The 10802-nt window shown below is 46.8% G+C and overlaps 1 protein-coding gene across 1 annotated transcript; it reads right to left on the bottom strand.

Moving 5' to 3' along the window:
• Positions 1-5637: 5637 nt before the first annotated feature.
• Positions 5638-10462, bottom strand: LOC123070596 (GPN-loop GTPase QQT1; the record flags this gene model as incomplete). Its single annotated transcript, XM_044493862.1, is given in 11 exon segments — positions 5638-5965; positions 6341-6471; positions 6563-6635; positions 7154-7241; positions 7320-7476; positions 7559-7662; positions 9055-9129; positions 9209-9288; positions 9401-9445; positions 9786-9931; positions 10394-10462. Coding segments are annotated over 10 exon segments (915 nt in total). The 3' UTR covers positions 5638-5895.
• Between the last annotated feature and the right edge of the window lie 340 nt (positions 10463-10802).

Genomic DNA, 10802 nt, shown 5'->3' with positions numbered 1-10802 from the left:
GGGTGGCGGCGGTGCGCACTATTGACCGACGAGCCGGAGGGGCGACGCTGGGTCTTAGCATGCTTCTTCGAGCGCACCTCGGTCCACCCACCGTCCGGGCCAGAAGAGGAAAGTGGAGCAGCGGAGGAAGGACGAACCATGATGGATTTGAGCCTCTGCTCCCCGAAGGGGGGAAGCGCGTGTGGATCTGCTGGGCAAAGGGGGGACGGCCCGCGGGAGCACTCCCCCCGGAGCAGGATTCGTGGCGGAGGCGATGGATCCGACGTAGCCACATGGGAGGGGGAGCCCCTAGCTAGATCTGGCACCGAGGCCGGTGTCCCCCATCCCACGTTGTCGCAGGAGAGGCGCCTTGAAGAGCAGCCGGAGCCGCGGGACCGCGAGGAGCGGGAACGGCGATGGCCCATGGGGTCGAAGGGAGCCTCCTGCCCTAAGACGAGCGGTGGCGGGGGTGGCCGCCGCGGCCGGAGTGGCATGCGGCGCGGGTCGCGGGGAGAGACCGAGAGCTCAACCTGCGATCTGAAGAGTTCATACACACCTCTAGGGATCCAATGGACATGTCATTAATCATACGTTTTTCCTATTCCTGTGTTTTTGTAATCCTATGAATCAAAGAGGCCCTAAGTTTGCTTTGTGTGTGGTTTGACTATGATTTGACCATGTTTATTATAATTTGTGTGTTTTATGAAATCCCTTGAATCAAACATTCAAGTTGACTTTCCGACTGTGTACTATAACAAATTCTGCCCAGCTCCGGCGAGGGAGAGGCAATTATGGCGGCGCATCTTCGGCTCGCTTCAGTGTTTGTAGTCGTCGCTAGATGACTACGATTCTAAATGTATTTTTTATTATTTTTAGGTGTTTGTTGTGTTGCCATGATTGAAGATGAATACTCCCTCTGTCTCAAAATATAGGACGTTTTTCAACACTATCATAGTATCAAAAACGTCTTACATTTCGGAACGGAGGGAGTAGATAGTAAGTTTTTCAAAAAAAAAGTTGGCATTAAAAATAAACTGATATAATTTCTATTTTTACTAATCATATGTCTTGTGTATACATTCTTATTTCGCCTTTGCGTTTTTTCTATTCTTTTGTTTCTAGAATAATGGAACCAGACGAGCCTCAGATGACAAGATCAATGGCCTTAGCGTCTATGGAGAACCGTGGACGGAGGACCGACATCGCATGTGATCCATCCTCCAGGATCTTCATCGCCAAACCGACATGCCATGGGTGGTGGTGGGAGACTTCAATGAGGCTATGTGGAGCTTCGAGCACTTCTCCGAATCGCCGCGACCGGCAGGCCAGATGATTGATTTTCGTGATACTTTGGAAGTTTGTGGTCTGGGTGATCTTGGTTTTGTAGGGCTGCCTTTCACTTATGACAATCGCCGTGGTGGACGGGCGAATGTCAAAGTCAGACTGGACCGGGTTGTTGCTAATAATTCTTGGCGTGACATCTTCACAAATTCCAAGGTGGAGCACATCCTGATGCCCAACTCGGACCACCTGGCTATCTTGCTTCGGTGTGTCATGGAGGAACAGTTACCGGAGTCAGGCAAGAGGTGCCGTCAGTATGAGGTAATGTGGGAGAGAGACCCGACTCTCCCAGGGGTAATAATGAATACCTGGGTTGATTTGGGGTCTATGTTGAACTTGGGAGACATAGCTTCGGGTTTGGGAACTATGATGAAAAAGTTGCAAGATTGGAGCCGGAAAAAATTTGGAAACGTTATTAAAGAAATTAATAAGTCTCGCTCACGTCTGGAAGAGCTTATGTCTATGAATGCAGATAGAAAAGAGATTCAAGAGGCCACCGATAAGATGAATGAACTTCTTTACCGGGAGGAGATGCTATGGATGCAACGGTCTCGTGTTGCATGGCTGCGTGAGGGGGACCAGAACACAAAAAAATTTCACCGCAAAGCGGTCTGGCGCGCTCGCAAAAACCGCATAAAATCACTTGTGGACGATGCTGGCACAACACATCGGAGCCATGCAGCCATGGCTGAGCTGGCCACCTCCTATTTTTCTAATTTGTTCAAGGCGGACAGTACTCTATGTGTGGATCCGGTAATCAACTTAATTGACACACGTGTTACTGATCAAATGAATGATGCCCTGTGTGCAGAGTTCTCGGATAAGGAGATTGCGGATGCGCTCTTCCAGATTGGTCCGTTGAAGGCGCCGGGCCCCGATGGTTTTCCCGCCAGGTTCTTTCAAAGAAACTGGTCATGCATGCGTGAACAGGTGATCGCTGGGGTCAAGGAATTTTTTCGTACAGGAATAATGCCGAAAGGGGTGAACTACACCTCCATTGTTCTTATCCCCAAGGTTGAAAACCCCGAGAGGCTCACGGAGTTCAGACCGATTAGCCTCTGCAACGTCATTTGTAAGGTGGTGTCCAAGTGCCTTGTAAACCGCCTGCGCCCTATTCTGGACGAGATAATTTCACCGCAACAAAGTGCTTTTGTCCCGGGGCGGATGATTACAGACAATGCCTTGATAGCTTTTGAGTGCTTTCATTATATTCAGCATGAAAAAGACCCTGGCAAAAGTTTTTGTGCTTACAAGTTGGATATGTCTAAAGCGTATGACAGGGTTGATTGGATCTTCTTGGAGCGAATGATGCAAAAGATGGGTTTCACTCGCCGTTGGGTGGACTGGATTATGACTTGCATCACCTCGGTGAGATACTCTGTTAAATTTAATGGAACCCTCTTGGACACCGTCGCGAGGGCTGCGGCAAGGTGATCCACTCTCTCCTTTTTTGTTCCTTCTTGTGGCTGATGGTTTGTCTGCTTTGTTGAAAGACGGAGAGGAAAAGGGGGAATATACACCTCTGAAAGTGTGTCGGCGAGCCCCAAGCGTGTCACACTTGCTCTTTGCAGATGATACACTGTTATTTTTTAAGGCAGAGGAGGAGCAGGCTAAGAAAGTACAGGACGTGCTCAATGTGTATGCACGGGCTACAGGGCAATGCATTAATCCGGCTAAGTGCAGTATTCTTTTTGGTAAGTCGTGTGCCATGGATGTTCAGGAAAGAATCCAGTCAGTTTTGCACGTGAACGTACTGTCATTTGAGGACAAGTACTTGGGTCTGCCCACACCTGATGGTGGTATGTCCCGTGGTAAATTTCAAAATCTGCAATCCAAGCTTCTGAAAAGAATTATAGCTTGGGGAGATACCTTGTCTCTTACTGGGAAGGAAACGATGATAAAAGCCGTTGCACAAGCCATCCCAACTTATATTATGGGTGTCTTCAAGCTCCCTATGTCTGTATGTGATGATCTGAACAGGATGGTGCGTAACTTCTGGTGGGGCTCTGCGGAAGGGAAAAGAAAAACACATTGACTGGCTTGGCCCAAGATTTTGGCACATAAAATAAGGACGGACTCGGGTTCAGGGATTTCCGCCTGTTTAATCAGGCCCTACTCACCAGGCAGGCGTGGCGCTTATTTACTAATCCTAATAGCTTATGTGCGCAGGTGCTAAAAGCTCGCTACTACCCGGAGGGTCGCCTCGAGGACACTGTCTTCTCGGGGAACGCCTCCCCTACATGGCAGGGCATCCAGCATGGTCTCGAGCTCTTGAAAAAGGGCATCGTGTGGCATGTTGGGGATGGACAGAACATCCGCATTTGGCGTGACCCCTGGCTGCCAACTGAGCCTTCGCGCCACCCCATTACTCAGCAAGGGACCTGCCGGCTCAGGAGAGTCGCGGAGCTCCTCGACGAGTCTGGTAATTGGCGCTTGGACCTTCTTCGCCGCCAGTTCCTTCCTCCGGACGTCGACTCCATCAGCAGCATCCGTACATCGCCACGCGTCACCGACGATATCCTCGCCTGGGCGCCTGAGAGGAACGGTATCTTCACCGTTCGCTCGGCCTACCGCCTTGCCATGGACGAGCGCGAGCGTCCATTGGCAACCGCCACGAGCAGGGCACCGGATGGTCGTCGCGCCATCTGAAAGATCATATGGGGGTGCCCTGCTCCCCCGAAGGTACGCGTGTTCGCATGGAGAATTATCACCAACTCTTTAGCCACATGGGCTAATAAGTTTTCCCGCCGCCTCGAGCTTACTGATGTGTGTCCCCTTTGTGGCGTGGAACGAGAGGACGGCTTTCACGCGATGTGCAGGTGCCCACTTGCCATGGATCTTTGGCGAGCCATGGAGAAGGACTGGCCGATTCCAAAGGTGGAGACCATCAAGAATGATGGCCCAGAGTGGTTATTCACACTACTGAGCCCTCTGTCGGATACGGCACGCATGGTCGTCCTCATGATCATGTGGCGGGCATGGTACATCCGCAACGAAATCACACATGACAAAGTCCCTCCACTCACAGAAGCATCCAGGCGTTTCCTCCAAGGGTACATCAACTCTTTGTTGTGTATCCACCAGTTTCCACATGCAAATTTAGAGAAAGGGAAAATGGTGGTGCAAGAGGGAGGCCGAGCTGACTATGCCAGCGAGAGGAAGGCACAACTGCCCCATTGGGTATCTCCCCCAGCCGGCTGGACAAAGCTGAATACCGATGGTAGCTTTGTACAGGCCACAGACGCAGCAGGGGGAGGGATGGTCCTTAGAGATGACAGAGGGGAGCTCATTTTTTCAGCTTGTAGGCAGCTGCTCACATGTGATAATAGCCTCCAAGCGGAGTTTAAAGCATGCAGGGAGGGACTGCAGTTGGCTTTGTACCGTACCAACCTGCCATCTTGGTAGAGGTGACTGCTCTGAAGCAGTTTCGATGTTGTCGGCCAAGTCAGCGAACCGATCACAAGTCCAAGCACTGGTAGAGAATATAAGCAGGATGATTACTGCTGAATCTAGGAAGATTTTATTTTCTCACATTAATAGATCACAAAACAATGTCAGTCATGCACTAGCCGCGTATGGTCGTAGTACCCCTCGCACGGCTGTGTGGTTGAGGTCGGGTTTAGACTGCATTGTAAACATTTCCGAGGCCGAGAAGCCTCCGTGAGTTAATGAAATCTTCCTTTTCCCTGCAAAAAAAAAGACAAGATCAATGGCCGAGTCGTTCCGGCATTCGGAGTAATCGACTGCCCCCGTCCCCGGGGTCAATGAGTAAACAACAACGACCGTTCTAAATCAAACAGCTGCTGGTTTACCAGTAAGTCACGCGCTCACTCGTACGAACTTTGAGAGCGCCCCGGATGAACACGACATACTGTAGTAGTACGTCTCTACTGTATGCCAGGTCGGCAGCTGTGCACAGTGTACGTATATCATCCTTTGCACCACGTCCGATTCGTCCGGCGGCAGTCACCACCCACCAGCGTCATTTCTATGGTGACAATCTGAGGGACGTGGATCCTCTGACTTTGCAATCCCTGCCATACCCTGCCTTTGAGTCACTGACAGGTGGGCCCCATGCTTTGTGGGACCCGTGTGTCAGTGACTCAAAGGTAGGCTTGGCCACGGCAGGGGATCCTCGTCCCAATCTGAGATCGGATCGGAACTCAGCCAACTGCTGGTCAGTGGCCACGCCCGACAACTGGAAACAAAAGCTCAACGGCTAAACGGTTGGGGACCCAGTATACAAAATTGCAAACCGTCTACTCTACCGTAGCACAGAAATGCAGACCGACGACGAGACCAAGGTACAGGTGCTGCTGAGCTGGGAAGTTTCTACTAGTCCTGCATACTTGAAATCACCCCCAAGTCAAGAGAAACAACAAGCATACTTGGCATACAGTTTCACAGCATACTGCCTTCGCCTCAGAGGTGAAGGCAAAATTCTTCTACTAGTAGAGATCTAGAGACTAGCAAGAAACTTCAGGCAACGTCTACAGCTTGGGTAATAAATCCACATTGCCATAGTCTACACCAGTGACACGTTTAACCAGCAGCTGACGCCAGCGAACGCAGATCTCATTGCATCCCGCTTGTTTTCTGGACGATCTCATCATCTTTCATGTACTTCTCCTGCACTGCCGCTGTTGTAACCATATATGTTAAGGGGAAAAAACGTGCAAGCACTTGACATGTAGTATAATGGATTGGTGTATCAGGAGCATGTCATTGCCAAGAAAAACATCATACAGTGTACACTCTAGTAGACTAGTGGTACCACACCCACATATTGAGGTAGACTATCAGATTTGTTGTCTTGCGATCTAGTCTAGTCACCATATACTTTATACTATTCGGCATGGAATGAGTTAACAGGACCATGAATATGCATGTACACGCCACAACGCCAGAAATAGGTGACCTAAATAAACAGTGCACTTCTACCACATTAAAGAGCATATAAGTAATGGGACAAGAAAGATGCTTGTTTGAATAAGTTGGTACAAGAGGCAGTAAAGGATATCTGTAGTAGTCCCAGTCAAGAGGCGCAGCTGCGATTTTGCTGAACTCAACAGCGCTGCTGTCTATGGAAGAGAATATATAGCCATTGCTCTTGTCAATCAACTTCACAAGATTACCAACACTTTCCTTGTCCTAGAGGCAAAAGTAGTAGGAATTAAGTCTATTGAATTGCATGCACCAACATGAAACTGAATTGAAATAATAAATTGTTTCCAGTACAGACCTGGATGTCCAAAGTCGAAAAATTGACTAAGCTAAAATCATCAATCACATCACATAGCTCTTTCGTAAGTTTCCTGTCAGCAAAATACAAAAGGTTCTAAGAAACCTGAAGTCTAAAAACAGCATATCATAATTAACACAAGTATAAGATCACCAACACTGCAGGTTTTCCGTGAATGATTCCAAAGGTTACTGCGTTTAAGGGTTCATAATGCTGCACTTAAGGGTTCATAATGTTTGACGGTGCAACACTAGTCTACTGAAGATGCCTGACAAATTCCAAGTGTTACTATGTAAGTACATTACTACATTAGATCACTATCTTACCTGAACAAGGAGAGTTCTAGATCTTTGTGCAAGTACATTTATTGTAGCTTAAGAATGTTTACACAATTTAAAAGGGAAAACAATAACAAATCAGTGCTGTGTTATATTTTATAATGCTTTTCAGCGAATTGGAGATGCCTACTAAAGGATTAACTGCTAAATACTATCAAGTCTGGACAGGTTTATGACTTTCAGTAGGTGCAGTACGGACTGTATGTACCCCTTACCCAAGGAATTAAAGTTAATTGTTAGTCGTCATATTTACCTGTACTTGGCAGAACGAGGATCTTGATCAAGATGGTATTGCAAATAGGAAAGGTCTTGGACATCAGTGTAGAAGTCAAGGTTGAATGCTGATAATAAAGAAAATGAGTAACAACTACAGCTGAAACATTTGCTAAACTAAAGGCAGCTGCAGACAAGCACAATACCTAAATTTCCATAGTTCTCAATAAGGTCAATCTTTGATAAAACATTGATGTGTGGTAGCTCCAAGTGTAACATTGTTGATAGTGAAAGAAGCAAAGCACTCACATACTTCCCAGGATCACAACATAAATGAGCATCAACGAGGTGCACAGCAGTCAGCTGCAAAATACCAAGAACGAGTGGGTAATGAAATTCATTAACAGAATAACTTGCTTGAATTAAACTGAAAACATGCACGTACCCGCAAGTCTAGCTTTTTGATGAGTTTATTGATGATATTCCTTGCATTTGTGTGAAGGGAGAAAAGTTCCACTTGCCCCGGGAAATCAAATAAAAAATAGTGATCTGCAGCAATCACCAACCTTCAGCAATTCATAATGGAAAGTAGTACAAGTTGAGCAGCAATGCAGCATTGGTGCGTAGCTGCTGCAATAGTCCTCTACTATGATATTAACCTTTCAGAAAATAGCTCGATAAACAGCAGAATAATCCAAAATCCATGGTTGCAGATTATTCACAACTCTAATTTGGAGTAGAAAAAAGGTTCCGTCCAAGGTCATAGCAAAGTGAGTTGACCATTTTAAAAGTAGGTTGATCTGTATTGGCAACTTATTACTTTATTCTTCAATTGTCCCATAAGGAATTATTAATTTTCATCAAAGGTTCCCAGCACTTCAATGTCAAAACAGAATCTGGCGGCTTAGTTATGAATAGAACTGGGTCAACCTGCTTTCTATCTACTCCCTCTGTCCCAAAATAAGTGTCTCAACTTTATACTCCCTCCTTCCCAAAATCTTGGGCGTCCAACGTTTTAGCACGAAAAATAGCGCAGGTGGGCGTTACTTGAGCGGTCGTAGGCTGGACGAGGAAAATTGCCTCCCACGATCTCCTCTCTAACCCCACGATCTCCTCTCTGACTAAGTCATGGTTGAGCGATCCAATCTGAACGCCCCCGATCAAACTTCGATTTTGGAGGGCCCTCAACCAGCGACTCCTTTATTATAGCTAGCTAACCGTAAGGAAGACCCATCCACAATTAGCGATTTATTCTTTCCAAATAACAAGCCATACTTAGCGTCACTGTAACTGCTCGAGAGAGAATACGTACTACGCCTTAGATTATGGGATTGCATGCTAAAACTAATGCGCCCAAGATTTTGGGAAGGAGGGAGTACTTATTTTGGGAGGGAGTAGTAGACATGAGTGCTTAAAAAGATTTTCAATTTTATGGATATTACAGCCAAAGAATATAAGTTCAGTTTCTCTGGTTCACTATCTTAAAGCTGTTATTTGGACATGGAGACGGTCTTAAAATACAGCTTTGACTATCAATTTGCAATCCAGATCATTGCTAGCTTTCTTTTTTGTAATGCATACAAATATATGTCCTTTCTGTCAATGATCTGGATTGCAAACTGGATCGACAGTTAGAGTTTGACTGACAATATATAATACTCACTCCGTCCCAACATAAGTGTCTCTGATTTAGTACAAAGTTAGTGCAGACTTTGTACTAAATCAGCGACACTTGTTTTGGGACGGAGGGAGTAGAATACAAAGAGAATTCATACACTGCGAAAATACATATTTTGAAAATTCACAGCTATGATCTAAGTATCCAATCTAAATATTTGTACAGATACTAGTAAAAAATTCAAGATCTTAACTCTACCCTTACCAAAACGACAGCTTTTACAGCACCAGAGCAAGGTTCGGAGAATAGCACTCTGCACTCACCTTCAATAAGAGGTTTCAGTTTCTCTTCAAGCCAGTCAATATTCATCTCCAAGTAATCCATGCAATACACAAGCCCTGACAAAGATATCAACAGCACAGCATAAGTAAGATAGAAATAAAACAGGTACACTTGATTCTTGAACACTGGATCAACCTCCATTAGGACCAAGCGAATGCTCAGACATGACATCACTAAGCTTTATGAGGTCCTCAATGTTGATGGCACATTCATATCTAAATATCACTGTCAAGGACTCATTTTGAGTGTAACTGCAGAACCCGATGGCAACACATGTAAAAAAAACAAGGGGAAAGGTCATTTCAAGGCTCAATGAGCAAAGGATACGGCAATGCATCATTCGCGGGGTCGAGATTGATGACCGCAACTTTCCTGCAACCAACAATCAAGCACTAAGACCTTGTGAATTAGGAAGACAATAACTGGCACAGAAGCACCAGAACGGATAACACTGGAAGCCCAGTCATGGAAAGGAAATTATGCACCACGCCGTTCTCCTAATCTTTACCTCCCATCAGAAAATGCCTTATTACATACGGAGTAGATAAACCACACTAAACTGAACATAACACGAGGTCAGGCATTGGAACAGCAAAAGAGAAACTAGCACTGGAAGTCAGGAAAGCAGCTTGTAGTGATGGAGTACTAGTTTATTTTTCCGCGGGGTATGGAGTACTAGCTAGTTAATAGCAAGGCTGCAGTTATTGAGTACCTTCCTACGAGGGAGAGGAACTGGGACATGCCGTTGCAGTAGGTGGTCTTGCCGGAGCCTGGTGGCCCGATCACAACCTGTCCAAACACCATCTCCTCTTCTCGTACCCAGTGGAGGGTCTAGGATTTTAAAACAGGGTGGCCCACCTGAAAAATTTGACAACAAATATGACATGCCAAAATTCTAACTAATTTACCAATAGCACATAGAAATAGATCAATATGGTCTTACAGACATACTAAAATTCTCAATTTTGCATAAGAGAAGCCTACATAATACATACCTTGAGAAGTTCAAAGAAGAGTATGTGGCATTGTTAATTTGTTAAGAGTGGCATTGTTAGAGTAACTTGTTAGATGGGCGAACAATCAGACAAATCATTATTATGTCAATGATCAGGTGCTCATGTACTGGATAGCAAAATAAGGTGTGTGTGTGTGTGTGTGTGTGTGTTCACAGGACTCTGTATTCATGTACTGGATAGCAGGCCTGATTGTTTAGTTAACGAAATAGACTTGACTCTTCCACCTGATTGATGCCGTAGACAGCAAAGAGCAAACCCTAAATCTGAAATTGGGGAATGGGCAGTCCCGCAATGGACAACTTACCTCGCGTCCTCTAATCGGGCTAAAGGCTGGCCGCCGGGCAGGGTAGCTGGCTTGCTGCCGGCCGAGTGCAGAGTCGGCGGCGAGCGGACTGGGCGGCAGGCGCCGGCTTGCAGGGGCGCGGTGGACGGGCGGGCGGGGAGGGCAGGGGCGACTCCTAGGCGTCTAGCGACGGCGAGGCAGGCGGCGCAAGATCGGGAGTCGAGCGGCCGACGTCGGGGGCGAGCAGGGGCTCGGTGGTAAGCCGGCTGTCCCAGTGGTCCCCTGCGTGCGTTGTTTGTTGGGCTAGCCGGCTGAGATGGGTCGGGACGAGTAAGCCATTGTTTGTTGGGCTTCCTTTTCCTCTGGTCCATCTGTAATTTTCTCCTATGAGACCGGTCTAAAGTCCAAGGTGGGCCGCGACCAACCTTGT

The sequence above is a fragment of the Triticum aestivum genome, chromosome 3B (genome assembly GCF_018294505.1).
Source record: "Triticum aestivum cultivar Chinese Spring chromosome 3B, IWGSC CS RefSeq v2.1, whole genome shotgun sequence".
In the NCBI taxonomy this organism is placed as follows: Eukaryota; Viridiplantae; Streptophyta; class Magnoliopsida; order Poales; family Poaceae; genus Triticum; species Triticum aestivum.
The sequence above is the reverse complement of the archived record's forward strand: the minus strand, read 5'-3'. Positions and strand labels throughout refer to the sequence as shown.